Source organism: Pempheris klunzingeri, chromosome 23 (genome assembly GCF_042242105.1).
Source record: "Pempheris klunzingeri isolate RE-2024b chromosome 23, fPemKlu1.hap1, whole genome shotgun sequence".
Classification (NCBI taxonomy): Eukaryota; Metazoa; Chordata; class Actinopteri; order Acropomatiformes; family Pempheridae; genus Pempheris; species Pempheris klunzingeri.
In genome coordinates this window covers 10,537,964-10,562,475 of record NC_092034.1, presented here as the reverse complement: position 1 = coordinate 10,562,475, position 24,512 = coordinate 10,537,964, and the positions used below count along the sequence as shown (strand labels likewise).

The window sequence follows — 24,512 nt, the reverse complement described above, 5'->3', positions numbered from 1 at the left end:
AGTTAGGGTAACGCACACTTAGCTCCGTGGTTCATTTGAAGGCAAGTTCTTAGTTGGAAAAATTAGGGAAATTTGTGAACTTTCACTTAAAGGGAAATTTCTGTTTTTGTTTCCTACTTAGATCTGAATGAATTGTTCTCTTGTTTGCCACTTAGAACCATGCAACAAGTCCTAAACACAACACTGACGTATTATCACTTTGTTATGTCGAACAAAACAGTCTATTTAAACATCTGGAAACTTGAGCATTCATTCTGACGTGTGTTTCTGACACCTGGCAGATCTAAGTCCAATATTCACTCTCATTTTTACTCTTTTGGTTTGGTTAGCCAAACTAATTTTGAAGAAAAACAAAGAAGAATGGTAAAATACTAATAATTCACATGTGATAAAATTGATTTGTCTCATACACTCATATACTGATCCATTGTCCATTGTTTATGTCCATTGTTATGTTTCTGAAGTGGAACTAATGTTCTGTTTGTGGCATAATTTTTACGGAATTAATTGATGGACGGTTTACCATCTAACGTGAGTGGATGGCTCACGGGATTCTGCTATATTGCTTAATTACTGACATCTGAAGCCGAAGCAGACAATCGGAGACTTTCAAAGGACTTTCAAGAACACAAGAGCCTCTTTTCATGACAAGCAGCCAACGAGGTATTTTGTTCTACTTCACACTTGCATAATTTTGTACTTTCATTTGGTTGCTGTATAATTAGCTAACGTATTTTGTTCATTCACAAATATAAAGTTCTCATGGCATTATAGTGTTGAGAGTTACAACTGGTGACACTTTACAGAACAATAGTAATTAGTGTATCCTTAATGACTAGGTCCCATAGACAAGCCCCGAAGAAGCGAGCCAGTCTTGGATGCCACTTTTACATAGTGGCCAAACAGTGTAATTACAACAGCGTCTGTCACTTGGTTCCATTGGGCCCAGAAGACTTTTTCCACAGACTTACATTGTGTAAGTGACGCCTTAGAGAGTCACAACCGCCGCAAAATGATTCATTTCACCATCAGAACATTTTTAAAGTCAAGAAGAGCTGCAGGATTCAATCATTTTACCCATGTCCATTATAGTGGAGGGCAAGCTGGCTCACCAGACCCAAGACGCTGGTGCGCACGCTCCATGGGCCCAACAATGCAGAAGATCCAGGTGCTTTTATACTTATACCTTTTTGAGTTCATACGCAACTTTATGAGCAACTTGAATAGGACTGAATGCAGCTCCAATTTCAACGCTATATCCAGTTCTCTTAATACATCCATGGTGTAAAACATCATAGTGGGCAGTTTTTAAGTAGTCCCTCTTAACTTCATGATCGCAATGAATAGCTACTGAATTTTTACAGAGTAATTCACATTTCATTTTTTTAATAACAAACCAGAGACAGCAGGATGCTCAAAAATTTGTTTTTCAAAACAGGCTAAACCCTGGCTTTTTAACAACCTGTCTGCTTGTCTGGCCACTTGTGTTTTTTGCCCTGTCGGATTTTGTTTCACCGGTGTTGCTGCTCTCTGATCATGATCACCAAAATTACATATTTAAGACCCAGAATTTTACTTTTAAAGAGTTCACTTCCTTAAAATCATAGACACTTATCTGGACACCCACTGCCTGTGTGTCCCTGTATGTGCATTCCAGAAAAATACATTTTAGACTTTCCTCATTCTGTATAGTGACCTCTGGATGGATGGAGAGAGCAGTGAATGTTGCACAAAGTTCTTGACTTGTATAGGTCATGTATTTTACATGTAGCTCTGGCTCAGGAGTACATTTCTCCCATCTCGCCGTGCATCTGAAGATGGACACGCTTCTTCCGCATTCCCTCGAACCCTATGCAGCCACCGAACACAATGATGATTGTTTTTGAGAGTTAAACTGCAAAAGGTAGACAGTTGGCATGTGAAAATGTCATCACTGTAAAACTCCCCCCACTCGGAAATGGGAAAGTAAGGAAAAGTGGTGGTGGGGGGGCGCACAGCGAGCCAAAAGGCCATTAAAATCTGCGATCATTTATTTCCACTCCCTCGTCTAATCCATCTCTCTGGGGAATGGTTCTGTCCTTATCCACCCAAGGCTACCAATCTATTCTCCTGTCTGTCTCCATGCATCAGAATGAACCTGTGAGACAGAACAGTCAGACATGCTCTCTTTCTCTTTTACCCTTCTCTTCTTCTCGTCTCAGTCTCTCGCTGGCTCAACCCCCTTTTCTGATTTGTTTCCTTTTATCTCTCCTCCTACTCTCTTCCCCTCCGTCTCTGATTGCTCCCGCGTCTTTCTGTTCTCACCTTTCCTCTCCCCCAGCGCCTGTTCCTTCCTCCCTCTCTTCCTCTCTCCATTTCACTGTGTCAGAAATGTCTACATGAATCCAATTCAAATCATATCCAGAAAAGAGGGAGCAACAACAAGACTTTGTCAATGGCAATTTAATCCATGGTGAGCAAGGTGTATGTAATGCTGTGCATGTTCCAGGAGGCTGTCTGATTGCATTTGGATTTGTGCATATCTGGTTGCTGCTCACTGCTCAGAGAGAGGAAGAATTACACAGAAAAAGACAGCTGACTCATTTTTCACAATATACTTTAATTTCTCTTCTTTGATTTTTTTTTTTTTTTTTTTTCATATTAGTGCGGATTTTTTTCTGAGAGGAATGTTTATTTAAGTTTTGATGGATTTGTTTTGCTCAAAGAATGAGTGTACTTGTGTGCATGGGGAGGGGAGGGGGCGGGGGGGTCCTTTCCTCCCCTCCCTCCCCACCCTAACCTTGTATTTTGGGAAGATAACAATGAGGGGTATGAAGCATGCAGCTCATCATTCACGGCCTCACTAGTCATGAAAATCAAGAGAATAAAAGTAGTGCCTCAAACCAAGGTCCAATTCCCCATCAGGCCAGATCCCCAAGGTTAGCCACACCATTGCGCTGTCACGTTAAGAAATAAAAAACTCCCGTCTGTCTCCCAGCCCGACACAAACGTCTATTGCTAATGGCCACCACAAAGTCCCACTAAACATCGAGTGAATATTTATAGACCATTAATAACCTATGTGTAAACCGCTAGTGTCACCAACCGGGTGAAGCAGATGATGGGGAATCATGGTCAGGGCATTAATATTGGCTCAGACTTCCCAAAGGTAGATAAATGGGCTTTAGTATACCAGACTTGTGTGCACATGGGACTGGCTGCCAGGAATCCCAGACGGAGAGGTCTGTGATCTGAGCCCGTCCAAATTCCAGCGACATAATTGGTGTAATTGTGTGATGAATTGCAGCCATTTAGTTTTTTTTTTTCCACTATCTGCAAGCTTCAGCAATTTTCTTGTAAAGGTATATTCAGCTGAGTTCGTCGGGCATCTTCTTATAGTCGAGTTGGGAGAGGGCCGGGGCAATGTTAAATATGTACAATTGGGCAAGTAATTAGATTAATAAGTCCTAAATGAGCTCCAGGCCAGGAACTGAAACCCAAAATCCCTCATCCTTTGAGAGTCTGGAGTGAAACACATTACAGTATCTGTTCAAAGTTCAAATGGAGCCTGAAAAAAAGTTTTTATGCTGTGCTTCCTCCGCCTGGTTTCTCCCCCCAACAGACTTAAACTCCCCCTGCTCATCTCTCTGTTCACCAGACTAAGAATGAGATGTTCAGGAGAAGTAATAATGAAGCAAAACTTGTGAAGCTCTGCGAGGAGAAAAAAATGAATGAGATACGAAAAGGCCCTTTAGAATTACTTAACTCTATTCAATCTTTGGCTGTACAACTAGCATGACAGATTTTCACAGATTTGGGCAGTTACAGAATGTCATAGATTCTTTTTGTACCTGAGGCTTTTATTGATTAAAATGTATGGACCAACTATGCTAAATGTGACTTGAGAGGAAAGCCCAAGGAAGCTACAGAATTTTCCTCTGTGAGCAACAGCACAGGGTAGTTGTGAGCAAGTTACGAACAAGACTAAGACAACAGCCATGCTAGGAGCTCTGTGAAGCTGTACTGGCAACATTGATGTTTAGCACATATGATGCTTATCATGTTCACTGTCACAGCTTCTTAACATGCAAATTAGCACAAAGTACAGCTAACGCTGATGACAATTATTTAGTTTTGTAGGTTATTTGGTATTTCATGCTGAGGGAACATGAATGTCCGCACCAATCCATCCAGAAGTTATCAAGAAATTACAATCAACACCACAGCTGTCAGTCTTAACTGTGGGGCAAAAAGAAAAAAAGTTAGCTGAGGTTCACAGAAGTCATTAGGATTAACAGTACCAGAACTATAAATGTTTAGTGCCAGTCCATTTGGTAAATGGTGAGGTAATGGTGAGAACTTTCGGACGATGACGACCACCAAATCAGAGGTACCTTAGATCTGCATTCTTTCTAATGGCTAGGGAGGCCATTAGAGCCTGGCTCCAGAACAAAGTCTGATTGTATGGGCGTATATGAGAATATTACTCCACTTCTCTCTTGATTTATTACTCAGTAAGCATTTTCCTAATGAGTTTATAGTCTCAATCTCTAGTTTCAAGTCATCTTCAATACAGCATGATGTTCATTTGGTAAAATATGGTCCCATTTAGAGTTAAGTAGACCATAAAGCAGGATATGGTTTAGAGCAGGACTACCTTGTGACTAACCGTCCAGAGGCAGGTCATGTATAAACCTAACCAACCAGAGGTAAGGGGGAAATGCAGTGCTTCCAAAATCAAGATGATGATTGCTTTAAATCAAGATGGTGATTTTAAAAATGCCAAATTCGAGGCATCAGATGGCAGACTACAAACCAATGGGTCATGTGATGAGGGCTATTTTCACTTCTCTTGCATAGTCTATGGTGGTTGAGGGACAGGAAAAGTAAAGGAATCACCAAAGTCATCCAGATGGGGACCTGCACAAAATGTCCTGGCAATCTTACCAATAGTTGTTGAGATGTTTTGGATAAAGTTAGTAGACAGACACACCTATATTGCTATCCCAAGAGCCACATGGCTAAAAACACAAATCCAGCCATGTATGCCTTAGATTTGGTTTCTATCCATCCCTTACACTCTTGATATTTAATTGTTTAGTATATTGTGGTCAGGTTTTGTATGCCAGTATCATTTCTTTCACACTAAAATAAGACTAGTTCATTCAAGTTGAAATTGTCTGTCATGTCAGCAAATGCTACCACTCCCATTCAGGATCAGTGTTCCTCTACCCTCAAATGCAAGTGTTTGTCAACATGATTGACATCAGCGCTTCAGATCGGGCTAATTCAAAACGCTCACTATTGAATTGGGCGAACCATCATTATATCCCTGAAGGTGGGAGTGTAATGAACCTTTTCACCTCCATTAAACCCGAAAATTGGTTGTAGAGCCTTTTATTCTCCAAACATCATAACTTAACTAGAACTTTTTGTAGCAGGGGAGAGGATTTTTATAACGCTTTATATATTTTATATGGATCGCACATTTTAATTTCAGTTATTTCTACACTCCTGATTTGATGGTGCGAATTGAAATTGGGGTTATACTGTGGTCACATATATGAGCCCAGCATGAATTGTCTTTTGAAGATATATATATTTTGTTCCACCCCCGCTAGCAGGCTGCCTGTGTCCTATAGTGGAGAGTGAGTACAATGGGACAAATAGAGCTTTAGCAGGCTTTAGAAACATGAAAGTACTGTAGGAGGGCCCCAGCTCCTTGGGGGTCCCAGATTTCCTTCATGAATGCAAAACAATATAGCGCAGGCATGTGTGTGTGCGCGTGCGTGTGTGTGTGGGGGGGGGGTTGTTGCTATAATCAAAGGCACCTCGTACTCCAGCTCGTTTCCCTTCGTTTTCCCTTCTTCTTCTTCTCTGACCTGACATGGATTAATTACAGCCCTGCACATTTTACACCCTGCTGGAACTGTGGCAGAGAATAAAGAATGGTTGAAATGTGAGCCCACTGACAGGGTGTTAGAATGCTGAATTGCTTTGTACTGCACGTGAGGCACCTCTATTGCCTTTGCAGGGACCGTGTTTATGAGGCCCGACTCAGAGGTGAACTCCCAGGCCTTAAAGTGACAAAATGCCCTCACTTAGATCAAGACAGCCACAATGCTTTATGGACTACACAGGATCTGTTCCATTTTTGTCTTTCACATGCTGCGACTCGATCATATCAACCTTATCTTGAAATTACAGCATGCCTCTTAGGGTCTGTCACTACTGTAATACTATGCAACTTGTTTTTGAAATCCAGCAGGGGACCAATGTGACATGTATTAGATACTCAGATGAAAGCATGCAAAATTTCTGCTTATAAAAATACGCACTATAAGGCATGCATTTTGGGAGGGCAGCATTAGCAGACGCCTCAGCCAGAATCGGCCTGGCGCTGCCAAGGAGGTGTCAGCAACAACTGGCAAAGCAGGCGCCCTGCCAGCCCCGCCTGGCCGCCCTGTCTATGAATGGTGCTTTTGTCAAAGGTGGCAGTGAGGACACTTGAGAGGGCCGCAATTAACACTACCTAAAATTAGAACACATGACCCTGTGCATCTGGCCTGTAAGAAGGGCTTCTTGCACTTTTTTAAGAATACATTATGATTTTAGACACGTGAGAAAGCAATCATTTTGACAGGCTCGTGCACAGGAACATGTATATGGAGGCTGTCGCACATCAGAGGCCAGTTACCGAGTCCACTCAGGTTAACTGGGTGGGAGCAGGAGAAGCGAGGGAAGCCATCTTGGCTCAAAGTGACCGGTGGATCAATGCACTAAAAGGCAGAGCCAAAGGTCAAGCTGCTCAGTGGCAGCTCAGGGATTCACTGTGACAGCCACCAGGATGGGGGAGAGCCGCCACCTTCATGTAACCACACACTCTATAGCCATATATTTAGACCACAGACATCACTTTTAACACACCACTACTCTCGCGTTTTGAAAAAGGTTCTAAAAAGTGAGCATGCACAAGTGAAAACAAAAGTGCCATTGAGCCAGAATTTTGACTTTTTTTCACGCAGCTAGATTGTAAAAAATGTTCATTTAAAAAACATTTAACACATTTTTGTCAAACAGTACATGTATTGGTCACCCAGGGGCTTTCAATCCCCTTGAATTTTAAAGACAAACTTATAATATATTACCAGTTTGTCACAGACAGGATGCATGAAAGCAACAGCAGCGCCTCTCCTCTCTCCTCACAAATGCTATGCTGGTTCGAGGACAGAGCAGTTGACATACTGGACTGGACACCTGCTTTGAATACCACTTCTGTTGAGTGGCATACTCGGCAGACCAAACACAAGGCCGCAGCTTTTATAGCGGGCAAACTGACAAAGAAACATCCTGTCCACAAGACCCTAAACCTTCAACTGTCAGTACAGTTGTTTGGCACGTTCAGCTTTAATCTTTTATCCGATGTATTTCACTGTATATTTCATCCCTCTTCAGACATGACTTCTTTTCATAATTTTCACCTCCATCTTCTGTCTCTTTCATTTTTTCCCCCTCTGTCTGTCTCCCTCCCTCCATCAGCCCGTCTCTTATTTTCCTCTTTTAGCAGACTATAATATCAAAGTGTCACACAAATCCAACTGAATTATAGATTTTCTGAGGGGTGTGTTGGTGTGCTTGGCAGTGAGATGCAGTTATAGTGGGGAAATAAACAAGATGCCCGCCAAATTGAAAAGAGGGGAGTTCCCCTGCTGTGCATTCAAATTGGTCGGCGCAATTTGACAAGCCACTGTCGTGCACTGTCTGCAAGATTAGAAGGCCCTGAGATGCTATTTATTCGTGTCCGCTCTTTTGCAGGATATTTTCACTTTTGTCCAGTGTTTATCATCTATTTCCTCGACCACCGCTGTCACCCTGCAATGTTTTTATAGCGAACTTCTGTCAGGACGCACTATCTTGATGTGTTCTTTCTGCATCATTGTTGCTCCATAGTACTTGACGGCCATGTTGTAAAGTTGGATAATGTTTAACATTGAACTGTGGCCATTTCCAACTTATTTCACCAGTAATGTGAAGGGTTAACTTTAACTTTTCAGTGATCAGCAATGAAATGGTGTAAAAAAAATAGTCTGGTGTTCTAAGTTTTTTTTCAAAAACAGTTACATGCACTGAAAAAAAAAACAATCAACAACATTACTCTCACACAATCTATTGCTTATTCCTCTAGTTTTGAATAGTGCTGCATGAAGACAGAATCACCCCCGCCTCCATGCAGCCTCTATTTTCCCCAGGATCACTGGACGCCAAGCAGGCAAGAAAAATGACCAGCATGCTCTCCTTACTCCCCTGAGAAGTGAGTCCTACACACAGGGATGTGGCTATTACTTATCATCATCAAAAAGTGCTTGTTTGGTGATAATAAGGGCCTGGGATAGAAATCTCAGCTAAAGGGAGGGAGGGGACTACCTGAAGTAGCAACGGAGGAATCCTTCCACTGCTTACCCAAGCATTTTCTGCCTCTGTAAAACGGAGGGCCAGCTCTAAGACCCAGCTTAGCCCAGAAATAGAGGAAGATAGGAAAAACTGTTATTAGCCATGGTTAGAGGAACAAAATAAGATAAAGAATAACAGACAACAACTTAAAATGTGCTTACTGTGCAAGACAATCGTCAGGGAATACGGGAAGAGAGAATTATAAAGCATTAGGTTGTAGCGTCTTGCCTTTATCTAATATTCTTGTGTCTGTAATGGTAAACATGAAAGTAATATCACTTCCAACAGGAAAGCTGTCAATTTGCGAGGCCCACCTTAAAGGACTTAGAGTAAAAGGCTTTTGAGTGAACAAGCTTTATTGTGTATTATATCACTGTGTATTCTGTCCCCACAGTATTCAACCTGAAGCATGGTCACATTGCTAATAGCAACATTCAGCCCAAAGGGAAAGTCGCAGCTCATAAATTTCCATCTACCCTTTTTTATTTTGCAGTGGGTCAGGAGGACCGTGTACCCTGGGGGAAAGCAGGACAGCTCACAATTCAACATGAAACATAACTCATGTCATGCTACGTCGGGAGAAAGTTCATGCAATACATAAATTTAGGGTCATATGTTACAGTTCCAGCAGGGGTCACGCTCGATAATAGCCCCAATTGCGATGCAGGGCTAGCGGGCCTTATCTGTAAAAGTTCTCGACAGTGCAGCGCACATTTTCTCGCCTCCCTCTGCAAGCGGTTCACGTTCCTTGTTTGTTTTATCTATCGCCATTCAGCTATTTGAGTTTGACACCAGGTTCATGACCACTTCAATTCACCTCCTGGTATCTGATGATTCCGTCGCTCACACTCCGCTAATGTATTCTGAAGGGAGAGGGAATACGTGTTATGGAAAAGGCACACGTCCCATCTCATTGCAAGGTCTTCTCTGATGAATCGTGCCGCAATGAACATCTCAGCTTTATCAAAGGATGCTTTCCATCTTGCTAGTGTGATTAATCAGACAGGGACTTTATTGTTAACACAAAAAGTCACTACAGATCACTGGAAGCCTCATAAAATCATATATTTATTCTGTTGATGAGACGAGACCTCTGCATAATGGGGTGAAGCTAATTTTTACCAGGTTGTTATTCAATGTCGTCTGTTTTTTATTTTTTTTGTAGACGTTTATTTTTTGTAAATTAAAGGGTGAGACCAGCTTGTAACAAAAGAAGAAGACTTTCCAAGACAGATTTCCCTTTAAAAAAAACTGAATGGAAGTGAAAAACGGGAAAAGAAAGACTAGATTTGAGCTGACAGAAATACCTGCCTTGCCACAAGCATTTCTCCATTTTGTGCAGATCTCTCTGCTGGTCACAACCAGTAAAGCTATACCTGTAGGACAGAGGGGAGGGGGTGGGGGGAAGAAAAATTGAGAGAATGAAATAAATATCTATTTAAAAATAGCCTCTCAGCATGGCAAGGAGAGATTTGAAGATATTATCCTCAAAGGCTGCTGTGAGTGAGGCCGGGAGAAGGGAAGGCTGTCTACAGTGAAATATGAAAGGCACATACTCCCTGACAGCCTATGGCTTTTCCTGATACTGCCAACACCAGCCCACTGGAGTGATCCATAGACTCTTTGTGGAGACTTGTGATATAAATGCTGAGGGCTAGATGTTGAAGATCCTCAGCTCTCTGCCGCCCCACCCTCCCTCGTCATCCTTCGCCATCGCCTTGCCCGCCGCATGGGGGGAATTTGTTATGTTCCCTCTCGTACGCCTGCCTCTGAAATATCAGGACGGCGGACGGGGAGGGTGGGGGGGGGGTAAGTCGACTGACTTGTCCTTGTCCCTTTTCAATTTGACAAGGCAAGCAGCCTTGGGGACTTTCCAGTCTATTTTCAAATTGACCATTTATAATCAGTTTTCTAAAGGAGAAAGAGAAGGGGTGGAGAAGTCGAGCCGGCCCCGTGTTGTTGTGGAAGGTATAGAGCTGGGGGTTGGGAGATGATAATATAGCAGCGTGTTGTCAGATGTGTCAGCAGGTAAGATGAATGAAGAATAGGGAGTGGGTGCATAAAAGGGAATGCGCAGTGGGGAATTGACCTCTGTTCAAAAAAGAAAAGGAGGGGAAAAAAAGAGAAAAAAAATCTATATCCGCAAGCAAATAAACATATACAGCCTCTCTCAGAAATATGCACCACCTCTCATTGAACCCAAATCTGAGGAAAAAGTTGCGCTGGTAGTGGCTAAAACCTTCCAGGAAGAAGAGGCAATCGTTGTCCATTTTTTGACACCAATGTGGCTGCATATATCAGCACCTGCAAGGTCAGGCAGACTCGGGCGTGGCAACCGTGGCGAGGGCCCCAGCCCGGGAGGCGTTACAGCGTTCTGTCACACTGCTTGCTCCACCGGCACCACACAATGACATTTCCACAAGATGGCTCTTCTGAATTATGCGGCCCAGCGGAAGGGTAAGAAGGGAAAGGGTGAAAAAAAGCTCATTTTCTGGGTGTCTGCTTCCGACCTGAAACCGCTACTTGTTTTCATCAGCGCCTTTTGCCGCTTATGCAAAACGGTGTGTAGGGTAATAGGGGAACAATCAAGCTGGCCTGCTGCTCCTGTTCTCCATTCCACAGGCGCCTCTCTCTCTCTTTGGGGTGGAACGACACTGTGTCACCTCTACACTGGCCCCCATCCTCCCCAAATTAATCCCAATTTGGCCATCAAGCACGGGGCCGTCCAAAGGGGCAGGCGGAAAGTAATTGACATTCTCAGGTGCATGAGTTTTGTTTATGTAGTAACGCTGAGCCAAGGCCTTTCACCGTGGATGACAGCAGACCCGGTTTGCATACACCACTTGATTCGGGAGCCCTGCATGAGTGACTGCTCAGCAGCCCGTGGCCCTGTGGCATTTCAGCAGAGGACATTTCAGTAAAGATCACCTCAGGTGTCAAGCGGCTTGGAAGGTGCGGGCGGCAGCAGGAGGTCGTTTGTCCAACGCATTGATTACACCGTGACCCCATCGCTCTCTAACTATTGATCCATTCCCCAAGACCCCTATACAATGCCCATGCCACACTGGGGAATTAGAGCTTAGGTGTCAATGTGGCCTACCCGTACACAAAAGAATGGCAAATTTTCAATAGGACGTCACACATCACTATATGAAATAAGCATTGTGCAGGCCACTTACTGCCGAGGTCAGTCCAACAATTCGTCGAGTCCATTTTGGTTATTGGGATTTCATGAATGTGGGGAGGGGGAGTTTATAAACACAAGAGGATGCTAGGAGCAGGAAATGCCCGTAAGTCATTACAGGTGGGGGTTCTGTGTGTGTGTGTGTGTGTGTGCTAAAGTGGGGGTGTTGGCGCTCGTACATGGAATACCCTTTTCTAAAAGCTTTCCTAGGCAGATCTCCTGTGCCTTTTAGCATGTCACCCAGGGCCATGAATCACCATTACAGCACCAACATTTTTACCTGGGCACCTCTAAGGCTTTTTCATTAGGGTAAAAGGGACCCCAGGCAGACATGGACAGGGTTGTTGAGGGGGTTGGCTGTGTTTGTGAAAGGGAGGGTCAGGGATTTGGGTTGGGTGGGTTAATTACAATAACAATGGGGGCGGCCAAAAAAAGAGAAAAGAACACACGCCATGGCAGGGCCGAGCTGCTCTCATTTGTTTCAATAAGGTAAATTGATTCCTATGTCCTCTGGTGCCATTTGCATTGCATCCATTTAGTGCGCGCCTCTCATCCCACTCTCCTCCCACCCTTCGCCACCTCCTCCTCCCCCTCCATTTGCTTCACGTGCAGAGGGCAAGACAACATCGATGCGGACGCATTGATCTTCCCGGACAGCAGACGCATGAGAGCACTCACACATACATCCACATGCATTCATATATCCCACATGTGCATGGACGCGCATACGTGTACATGCACACGTTGAACACACATGCAGCCACTAATGAAGATATTTGACATTCAGGATTTGAGACTTCCCCTGTCATCTCCAAATAATTACCAGATAAAACCTCTGCGGATCCCTATACTTTTTCTCCTATGTGTCAAATTCTACTTGCTTGCCAACTACAGTTCCACTTTACAAATATCCTCCTCCAATGCCTCATTCCCCCACCAATAACACAGTCTGACGACAACTGGTTTAGACGAATAATAAAGCTATGTGTGGCAATTCTTACAGTCTGTTGAATTTTTAACCGCACCACATCTTTTTGTTCGCCCTCTATGCCACCCAACTACACAGTGCCAACCTGCTGATTCCAACTTTCTTTTCAGTGTCATGCTGTCCATGTGACAACTGATCCATCTCACCAACACTGTTCCTTGCCTGGCTGCTGTGCCCAATAGCCCCTGTACTGCTCACAGGCACGGTCAGTGAATGCAGCACTGCCCACTGGCCTCTAACCCAGCCCTCAGTCAGGGTGGTATCCATCTCGCCTCCCTCACTGCCTGCCTACCAGCCATGGACCCCCCCCTCCTCCTCCTTTGGTACAACACACTGTCTGGTGTTAACACATACACACTCCCAACCCGCACTACCATCATCAGTCACCGTCGGGGCAGATAGCACTGGCCGTCAGGCAGATGAGTGACGACTGGGCCCGTTACCTGGGTGCCTGCATGACAATGGGCCTGTGGGCTGAGATAGAGAGACAAAAGCGGCAACTCTGCCACAGACACGCACGACACAACACTCCAGCTGATCTTTATTGTCTGCTGTACAATTAACTGTCAACCAGTGACATGTAAAGATGTGCTATACAATGCAACCCCACTAATTGAATACTGTGTGTATGTGTGTCTGCACAAGTCATCACTACAAAACTTTTCACCTGCCATAATTAGAGCAATAATCTGACACTGGGTTTGATCACACATGCAGAGCAGTCAAAATACTGTCAGCATTGATCCAAACTAGCTGAAATCAGGGGTCTGTATATCCACATAACAGGGAACAAAAAGCGGCAGCATAGCAACGTATCTAATCCAGTCATTATTGCAGTTTCAGCAAATATTTATCTTTTTATACTTTCACAGCATCCTTCAAGATGACAACACTCCAGAGGTCTTATTCCTCAGTTAGTACTTAACTTAGAGAATACTTTGCAGAGCAAAATTGCTACCAAAGGTATCGGAACCACCTCCTTGAATCAGCAATAAGCAAATCCTATTAAATCCCTTTTAATGGGGCCTCGTTCAGGCAAATCCTGACTGCTTGTGAACAATATGAAAATATAGATTCTAATGACTTCAGGGAGGTGGAAACACCTTGCATATTAGACTCATCAATAGTTCTTTTTCCTCCCTATCCTGATACACTTCTGCATGCTGCAATTGTGGGATGGTCGCAGGGCAGGAGGGCAAACCTGCTCTCTAAACCTCAATTTGCAGGTTTTCACAAGCAGATGTCGCACCTAAGCTTGTGTTGGACTCCCTGGCACACACAAGAACACTCAAACATACACGCCCGGAGTACGCCACAAGATTTATAACAATAAAAGTCTCCCCAAAAGGCACTGAAACGCACCAACCATTTCGCGAGCAGCCTTGAACTCTGGCTGATCTGCTATTTGTTACCTCGAGCACTTGGCAAAACAAAAACGGCTACAGCCCAAACACTTGAAAGGGCTTATTGCTCATGTTGCCCACAAGTTCAGCGCTGCCTGCCTGAAACAAACCATCACAGTTAAGCTCGCAAGATAACAAACTGAAAATACCTTGATCCAATTTGAAACACAAGCTTATTTGCTGAAGTACAAATGTTTAAATTGGTAATACCAGCAGGTAATTATTAAATTCCCCCTACCCGTCCCCTGCAGAACATTTGTATTGCATCTGGAAACACTGTGAGCACAACAATTGAGTCACAGGTTTGGGCACCAAAGGATGATGATTATGGTAATCCAACAATGCCAAAGCTCTATTGTATGTCACAGATTTTTGTTGCAAACTCATGACCTTATTAACCTTCTTAATCCTCAACTGGGTTCTCATGATAAGGGGCTTACTCGCACACGCAGGCATGCACACGCACCCAAACACTTTCACTTTGATGCCCGGCAAACACTTTAGAAGCTACATCCACCTGTTTTATCCTGCACACCTGAGGTTCTCTGCATAATATCAGCAGAGGCCCTTGAGTCATCCAAGACAATTAACGCTCTCCCTTAGATCAACAGCGGGGAAAAAAAAGTGGATGGCGGCGTTTGGAGCAGAGGGCCCTCCCAGTGTAGGCACATGAGAAAGCAGGTCTGATTGGTATTAAGTGGTGAGATTAAAAAGCCATCTCATAAGTCAGGTCAGCTGGTGTTCATTTGAATGCATTACCAGGGTCCGAGGCTAGATAATTCTCTCATTAGCGCCACTCAAACCCTGAGTGACAACGCGGGTGAGAAGGGAGCATGTCGTACAACACTTAGAGTTAATTAGTCCGTGCACACTGTTGCTCTGCGCCCTATGCGTTCACTCTCTTGCAATGGCCTGAACCTAAAGCGTCTGCAGTTAATCAAAGATGAGCTGCGAGTTTTCCAAAGGAACCACTTGTGTTTCAGCATATTCCTGGAAAATTGGCAACTTTTCCGAAATAAATCTGAAAAAAAACACTAAAAACTGTAAATGTGACATGTACAGTATTGTCACTAAAGGTCTTTTCTCTTTGCACAAGACTTTAAATGGTTGAAGAAAAATGTTTTTTATTGCTACTTACTAACTAAGTGATCAAATATATTCCATAGGTTATGGTAACAATATATTCACCAGAGTCATTGCTGAAATAGGCATGTCGACATCGATGAACTGAACTTCAGCTGGGAAAGAAACTCAAACTTTCAGATTACCTGAATACCAATAAACCAAAGACAAAACCCACAATGATCTAAAGGAACATTGGGTATTATAACGCACATAAGAGCAAAACACAAAAAGCAACTCTCCAGCTCTCTCTAATTCCCACAAGTTGTTTTGATTGTACTCACTTTACAGCTAACATTAGCTAGTTGCAAGAGACAAGCATGGTGCAGAGACTGGCAATATGGGTGATGGCGGACTGATTATCTTACATTAGGAATTCAAAAGTTTCAGACCAGTGGCAAATGTTTCGTGGTCAGGCAGTGGTCCATGTCCCAAGGGCTGAGGACCAGCCATCTAAACCATTTCATTTGGAAGTTAAACCGAAAGTGAGCAAACCCACAATCTACTAATCCCTTACTGTATGAAAACTGTATGTCAACCAGAGTTTGAGGTTTGACCGGCGTGTATGCACATGTACAAGTACAGTGGGTCAAAGTTACAGCAGGAGGATGTTCTTTAAGGTGGAACATCTGACAGTGGGGTGACAGCTCATGATACTGCTGGTGTTTCTTGTTCTGATGCTTTTCTGACGTCTCTTAAACAATGTTGCTGCGTTTCCAGATCCAAGCAAATCCAAACTTGCTGAGCATTATTATTATTACCAATGCAAATGATGGCCAAAATGACAAAAACAAGAACCAGCTTGTTCGAAGGCAGAATTGGCACAGTTTTGATTGAAGTAGGACATGAAAGGTCGAGGTAAACGTGGGATGAAGCTAATACTTAATATACTATACTTGTACTGCAAGTTGCCCCTTGTATCTCCTTCATTATCTTCAGACAGATAAGACCCCACAGGTAACCATTTTCTGTCTCTAAAGTTTCAGAGGAGATGAATTTTTCACTCTTTCTTTGCTGATGACATTGTGTTTGCATATTGGGAGCATGAGGTTATATCCACGTCATTAGTCTCTCTGCTTGGATCCAGGCCTGATAACTACACCGCCATCACACTTAAATTCACTTCAGTTCTAAAGGTTCCATAAATTGTCTCTTTCCACTTTCGCAGTTATGTTCACTTGCACTCCTACCACCGTTCCCATGAGACACGGCGCTCGGCTCATTGGCCACCACACACACGCACACGGAGGGGGGTTCTCTCTTGCCACCACCACTGGGCTTACCCACCACACACACGCAGACCCTGAATACCAATCTCTGCATTTGCCCCACCCCCCCATCACCACCCCCAGCTGAGCGCATGGGGTTAGCTGAATATTCTAGGAGCTTTCAATTTTTCAGGCAGGTCCGCGAACCCCCTCCCATCATGCGGCACCATCACACTCAAGGGAGTTAGAACTTCAACAGTCGTTAGCAGGGTCATCTGCAGTCCCTCAGGGAGGAACTTAAAAGAAAAAGATTTGAATTGCCTTTCTCTCTTTTTATTCCCTTTTCATCTCCCCGCTTTAGCTCTCTGTATGGGTCTGTCATAATTCCACTTCCTGTCTTCAAGGCCTAGCAGTATTCATCCCCCTCAATCTTGTCTCCACCGCCAAATTCATCAATCAAAGACGAGGTCCTCCAAAGCGCTTTTTATAGCGCCGATGTCACGCTTCTTACGCCACTGTCAAAAGTGGTGACAGAGCTCCAAACGGCTGGTTATCCACTTGTATAATGTACTGTAGTGCTCACACAGGATCAAATGCTGGATGTGAGGAAAATGGCTTCCAGCTGAAAGAGAAAGAGAAGGAGGGGGTTGTGAGGAAGACGGAGGGGTGGGAAATGAGAGAACATTTCTTCTTCTAACTCTTTTGCACTAATGTGAATTCCCAGTGAAATGTCTGGCGAAGTAGGTCAATGGGATTTAGAAAGTTTGTGCTGTTTTTTTCTTCTATTTCTTCCCTCTCTCCTCATACTCTCTCGTCAATGGAAAATGAGCAATGCGATTAGAAGAGGGAAAGATGATGAGCTGCAGAAAGTGAGTGGAAAAAGAGCAAGAGAAAGAAAGGAAAAGACGGGCTGAGCGGTGGTTTGGGCCTCTCACGGATCCCTTACCAGCTGACTGAGAGACCCAGACAAAGAGAGTGAGAGGAAAGGGAACAGAGAGATTTGTATCTGTGCTCTAGAGGAAGGGAGTGGCTGATGTCTCTTCATCTTGATATTGAAGCAACAATCTAATTATACAATTTCTCCAGGGAATATGCATATGAGGGTAATCAGTAAATAGAAAAAGGTAATTATTTGCCAGAAGTCATACCCTTTGCACCTGTAAGCACTGCATTGATACACAAGATTGCACTTTTCCTCTAATTCACAATGAAGATAGTTTATCAGCAGCTAAATTATTTAGTTAATTTATAATAAGTAAATGAATTTCCCAGTTATTGAATATTTTATAGTGCCTGTCAAAATATAATGAGTAAAGTTTGGCCAAATACAAATGGGCCTCTCTTGGTAATTTGCCAGAATGTTCCTCGGGGTAAATCTCCGCCAGTGAATGTGATTGAATGTTACAATTAAACGTACTAATTCATTGTCAAAAGCAACTTATCTATACACATGATATATTTGGCGCTTAATTGGAAAGCACAGTTAGAAATGGTTTCTCCGGTGACTTTCTACATCATGGCCTAATCAGAATAAATTCTGCCTGCTGTAATGAAATGAAGTTGAATATTGGTAGTTGGGCTATTAAAGAGAGACTTGAGGAGTGAATTATTTAAATGCTAATTAATGTTTTAAGCTTTCCAACCTGCAATAGGCAGACATTATTCCTCAGTTCCCCACAAATGGCTAATTCCAGCATGCAGTAAGTGCAGAGTAACTTCTTGCTCATATTTCATTCAATCAATTCAGCAGCGGCGGTGGCTCTTTCACTCATGCAGCTGCCTCTCGCCAGTGATGGAGGAAGATGGAATCCATCAATACTGGGAGACGGTCAGTGGAAATACTAATCTTTGCTGGGAATTCAGTTGCAATTCGGCTGCATTGATGAATCATGGGAAAGTTGACTGAAGCCTGCTTTAATCACGATTTTGTCTCTTATACAGGTATGAGAACTTACAATTGTTTCCTTTCTTTTTACCACCAAAGTTTTTATGAACACATTGTTTGATTGCGAATCAGTTTCCCGCCAGTGTCTCCACCTGAGGAGCTGCGCATTACATCTGTTTGGCAAATGTTTGGTGTTTTGTGGTGTGTCGCCATCATTCTGCAGAGATTTCACGCTCTCCAGCAGCCTCTGACAGAGCCACAGATATTAGATGAACTTAATTAGCGTTGAAATAGTGTGAGACGTGGTTCAACTTTGTGTTCAAAGCAGCCTGCAAAGACATTCTAATGCGAGCGGCAGTAGCATTATTCATGTTTCCACAATAGCTTGTTATTCATCATAAGACAAAGGAGAATCTCACTCGGCTTGACATAGATGGAGGAGGGCCACAAGGGTATTACTCACATCTGTTGAAAACAGTATGCACAGCCAACTGGATGTCACGATACACCATGCTTATTAATGCAAACAAAGTCTCCCAACACAGAATATAAATGACATTTTCCTTCACATCAGAGCATAAATATTAATTGTGTTAAATCTATGATGTATTGTGGTTAGGGAGCTGCTTTAGTTGTTTATTGTTGCACCAACAGGATGCATTTTATTAATCAAAGCAGCACATCATGTGACACCATATTGTGAAGTGCAGTTCGGCACACACTAAGCTGTTGAATTCAATGTTGTAGTTCCCTTTAGTACCACAGGGTGTCACTGTAGGCTTACAAACAGGTGACATCAAACTGCTCATCCTTGTCTCTGCATGGGTTTTACTGTTGAGAGTCAAGATCGAGCTGGTTTTAATTTCCTTTAACGTGAATGATCTGAAATATGCCACTTTGTTATAGACACACCTGTACACACTAATGTCAAAGCCTAACATTCAATAGGGCTCTCTGAGCCTTGTGGATCTACTGTGCATTGTTCAGCACCCCATGTAAATGATCCTACCTTAACCACAGTAAGCACAAAGAATCAACATAAGGCTTTTCGCCTTGTTCCCTCTTTTCTTTCTTAAAGTAGAGAGTTTGCACAGCTGCCTGTGGAACACAAATGGCATTACAGTCTCTCACTGTGGCAGGACATCTGTTGCTTTCAGCTGGCATGCCTTCTGAGTCTACTGGAGTGTGCTTTATGCAGCCTCAAGGCATTATAATTACTGAGTTGACTATGGTAATTTTTTTTCTCCTCAAATATGAACGGTGACGTGGGACGGGAGTTTTGTGTCAAATTAAACTGATGACCACATGGACTGTATAATGTCTGATGTGTTTCACCTTGTCTTTCAAATAAAGTAAACTACAATACACAAACTACTGTCTCTGTGTGTCCGCCCTGTGATTGACTGGCGACCAGTCCAGGGTATACCTCGCTTCCCGACCAAAGTCAGCTGGGATCGGCTGCAGCCCCCCCCGAGACCCTCAAGGACAAGCAGCATAGACAACAGGTGGATAGACAATAGATAAACTAGAGTATTAATTTAACCTTATCTAAGACGTCATGACACTCAGAACATTTAGTGCAAATAAAGCTGAGGTGCTTTGAGCTATTGGCTATTCTGACAAGCTTTTGTCAACTTATAATTATTTGTCTTGGAACTTTGAAAGTAAACAGGGATAAACCTCTCTGTCCCAAATTACATTACTGTATTGTATTATTTTCAAGTTCATAGTCACAGTCAGCCAGTAGCACTCTTTGCATGCACACAGGCACGTAATATTGCTGTTATTCAGGATGAAACAACTATTAATGTTTCTTTTCATCACTGACGAGCAGCACGTTCACACACATCCTTCTGCAGCACTGCGAAGCGGCTATAGCAGCTTGGTCATACAGCTGCCTGAGTGAGGAACTCTCCCCTCGCCATAAACCTCCTTGTACAGATTGACTGGGACCTGCGCAGGTCAGAATACTAATTTGCAATCCATTGAATCAACACTCTTCACCAATGTCCTCACATCCCCTGCTGAAGTCAGATTTTCTATAAAGTCTGACAAGTCAGCATACTAGGCAGACTTTTTCCTTAACATTTTCCAAACTGTGAAGAAATGAATGTGCGAGTGAGACAAAAAAACTGTGCAAAAACTTTCAGAATGCATAAAGAAATTAATCATTTTGCTTTTATTCATCCACCTTTTCCTCTGGATTTACCTCCTTGTATTTCTTGATTATCTTTGCATACTCCCCTCCGGACTGGTACATGGTTCGTCTTAGCTTTGCATCTGAGAAGTCCACATGGAACAATCCAAAGCGGACACTGAATCCATCGGCCCATTCAAAGTTGTCCAGCAGTGACCAAGCAAAATATCCGCGGACATTGACCCGATCCTCTTGTATAGCTATACAAGAACGCAGAGGGTTAAAACATAGAGAAAGCATGTGATTTTGCAGATTTGAAAAGAGTGAATCAAGATTTCTGAAGCAAGAGCATGACTTATTCTCAACGGGAAGAAAGTTTAGTTTAGTACTCGTCAGCTGAAAGCATCTTTGCATGTGTTTTCTAAGACTGCCGGCCTTAAACAACAATAAAATAGACTGCTACGCCATATGACAGAAACCATGAATCCTGGAGCTCCTGAATTTGGAAGATAACTTGCAATATTCCTGGCAATAAAAAATACACAGATTGGCCAGATGGTGGTGCCAAAACAAACAACTTCACATTTGGGCAATAACTCCCAAGCCTTAAGGCCTGAAAATAAAACACTAAGAATTTATTGCACATGCAGATTACCCAGATTTGATCACTTAGCGATATACATAAATATCCCCCAAAAATTGCATCCAAAATAACAAAACTTGAGCCAAAGAAGAAAATTGTAAGCCTTTGCCCATAGTGCACAGATGGAGTTGTTGGGAATGTGCAAAACAAAACTGAGGTATTACTCAAATTCTTGGTGCTAAAGCAGCCAATCTTTGCATCTTAGATTTATGACATTTATGCCCAAATACAGGAAGGGTGAAGGTGTATCAGTCCTCTTGAATAGCATTCATTTTCACTAAGGACAGTTTGACAGGCAGGTGATCACTGGCAGCTGCAGGACTGACATAAAATGTTATGTAGAATATTTTCATAATGCTGAATTAAGATAATATTTTGCCCCACTGGCTTGGACCCTTCTACTGTCTGCTAATAGCTATTTGCTTATATCCATTACAGATTAACCTGCCATTACCTTTAGCCACTTCCAAGATGGTGTCCTTATAAAACTCTGCACGCTGGACATCCTCAATTTGCAGCGGGCCCACCTGAGAGAAGCCATTCTCTGTAATGTAGACTGCCGGGTTGTTGAACGTATCCTGGAAAGTCATGGGGCAAATATTATTGTCAAACAAGGCATCTCAGCTGTCAGACTTTCCAAGGAGAGACAGATTGGTCTACACTGAGCCGTTTAGCTGCATTTCAACGGTGCCGAGCTCAAACTAATGGCCTGTGACAAGTCACAACAGCAGGAAATTGCAATAGCAAACACTTTTCAGCAAAGTAACTGTTTCATTCAATGTGACAGCACTAATGAAGCATCAATGTGTTTCTGGAGGTGTTAAAAGGAGATTACTGCATACAAAATCAATAGCAAGACACTAAACAAATGTCAGAGTGTTCCCCTCGTCTGGTTGAGGGTGATTTGTCTTCTTGTTGGTCAATTCAGTTTGATGCCCGGACAAAAAAGAAAAATTACTTCACGTTTCAACTGATTGAATTAACAATCAAAATAAAGGATATATTTAAGCATTGTTTGAGGCTCTTTGTAGTGGTGTTGACTTTGAGCTAAACGTGACAAAGAAAATGACCCCAAATGATGAGATGAGCTGTAGTTTTACCTTGATGTACTTGAGAAGTTTCCTTAAGCCGTGGGGCACGACAGCGAGCCAGGACACACCACAAACAGGCCAGGACGGATCCAAAACATCTTCTGCATCTCGGTCGCCTTTCACACTCAACATGTTTCCACAACCTCCTCCTGGCTTCACCTTACGAGACGTATAGTAGTTCAATGCAAAGAAGTCTGCTGTGCCCAAAATGGCTGGCTCATCCTTTGAGAAACTTGGCAGCCTTGAGCTGCCAGTGCATCCAAACTTCTTAGTTTGAGCGTCAATGGCGGATCTCATTATTTCCGGATAATCTCCAGTAACAAACACAGGGCAGGCAAACCACCCCAGAGTAAATGCAAGGTAGCGTTCAGTGGCGGCGATATCCTCCGTGCATTCTGCACGTAGTGGCTCAAGCCAGTCGCTGTTGATGGCCAGAGACACCACACCCTCCTGCTTTGCCCTGTAGAAAGAGTTGTAGCTGTGCCAGGCCATGGCGTGGCCACGCAGCATGTTATGGCCCACGAGGTAGGCAGCTATCCCCGGTTCTTTTATCCCAGGGGCGTGGATGCCGTCCTCGTGGCCCAGTTTGGCGCACACGTAGGGCTCATTGATGGTGATCCAAAGTTTGACTCTGTCGCCAAACGTCTGGAAACAAAACTTAGCGTAGCTGTCAAACAGGGTCGCTATACCCGGTGACTTCCAGCCGCCCTGATCTTGGAGAGCTTGAGGCAGGTCAAAGTGGTAAAGTGTGACCATAGGTGATACACTGCAGGCCAGCAAATCATCAATCACCTTGTTGTAGTATTGTACACCTGTTGGACAAGTATACAGTGCTGTTGTTAATAGCCAAACCATTATACGAACTTGTCCCATAATGGTGTTTTATTCAAATATGGCATGGCTCTAATGGGGGTAGAGAAATACCTTTTTGATTGACATGTCGTGTGGTCCCATCAGGCAGCAGACGTGCCCAGGAGAGAGACAGGCGATAGTGTGTCAGTCCGAGCTGCTGGATACACTCCAAGTCCTTGTCCCACAGCTCGTAGCTGCTACAGGCCACGTCTCCATCCTGCTCCCCAAACACTCTGCCTTCCTCGTGACAAAATGTGTCCCAGATACTCGGTCCCTTGCCGTCTGCCTGCCAGCCACCTCAATGAGCACAAATAGGTTGTTGCATTTCATAAAAGTCTGTAGGATGTCATCATTAAAAAAAAAAAAAATCACAGAAATGTTTCTTTGGGGACTTAAAGTGTGTTACACTGTATTAATTCTAAGTATCTTTGGATAATAAACCCTTTAGGATTGTCTTCTATTTCAAACATTGTTGTGTGTAGATTTTTGTAAATGAGTCAGTTTTACATTAGGTTGTGCTTGTTCAAAGTTACAACACAATTTGACCACAAACTAGGGCTGTTAGTTATATTTATGATATCAATAAGGTTTATTTTGAAAAATAACGAAAGCAATAATGTAACTACCCCAGACTGCAGAAGTGTCGGTGACAGTGTGTCCAGTTCACCCACTGCACCCAATAATTCATCAATCCACTGGTTGTATTTACGTACCTTCTATTTGATACGCAGCAGTTCCGGCTCCCCACGCAAAGTCACACGGGAACATGTTTCTTCAGTGTTAGGACACTGAAGCAAAGCAGCCACAGTGACTCACTGCGTTACGTTTATCTACAGTTAATTTCTCAAGAGCATTGTTTATTTAAAATGGTCGTTTTCGCGCAAATTGTGACAGCGCAGTCGTAAATATCTCACGACCAGGAAAGACTCCAGGATGTGACGTTAAGAGGCGTCGCGCTTTTCACGACACTCAAACAAAAGTAAACATAAAACAAATAAGCTTCCTATTTGCTTCATTTTGGTCCTGTAGCGCCATTTGAATTTTGTTAAGAACTACTCATTAACAAACACAACGTGAGCTACAGGGTTAATTCCTTCCATTTTACCTAGAAAAGTGTGTTCACGACCTTGCAACTACAAATTACCGAGGAGCACTGAAAGCAGCACTTGAGTTCCTGCGTGATAACGTGGTTTGCGGACGTCAGGTTTGCGCCTCGTGCCCGGACAACTTGTAGTTTCTGGTGTCACTTCACTGTGGAAATGTTATTATGACGAGTAGACAAGATTATATCACAAACCACGAACTACACCAAATGTTCAGATTAATTTCAAGTTCAAAATAATACGTGAATTATATTTATTTATATTAGTTTGGCGTCATAAGCATATAGGATATAATAGTTTCTCCTGCTAGCATAACAAATGTGTGCAACAAATATGTAGCAAAGTGTTACAGTGGTTTTATGTGATAGACTCTAATTTCAGTTTAAAAAGTGGAGAAATTCTGTGTCCCTAGATACCAACATGCTTTTATAACAGTCTTTGAGGTGATGATGTATCACACAAACAG

At 43.2% G+C, this 24,512-nt stretch overlaps 2 protein-coding genes across 2 annotated transcripts in view; both read right to left on the bottom strand.

The window, feature by feature from the left end:
- sec24d (SEC24 homolog D, COPII coat complex component) overlaps positions 1-24,512 on the bottom strand; it is a 367,406-nt gene that overhangs the window by 156,592 nt on the left and 186,302 nt on the right. The window lies entirely within an intron of this gene.
- On the bottom strand, positions 20,400-23,717 carry LOC139223013 (cytosolic beta-glucosidase). The gene is made up of 5 exons (XM_070854938.1): positions 23,657-23,717; positions 23,016-23,240; positions 22,101-22,903; positions 21,455-21,578; positions 20,400-20,617 (listed from the first exon to the last, which is right to left on the bottom strand). Exons 1-5 carry the CDS (start codon positions 23,709-23,711, stop codon positions 20,400-20,402), a joined length of 1,425 nt encoding a protein of 474 aa, XP_070711039.1. The 5' UTR covers positions 23,712-23,717.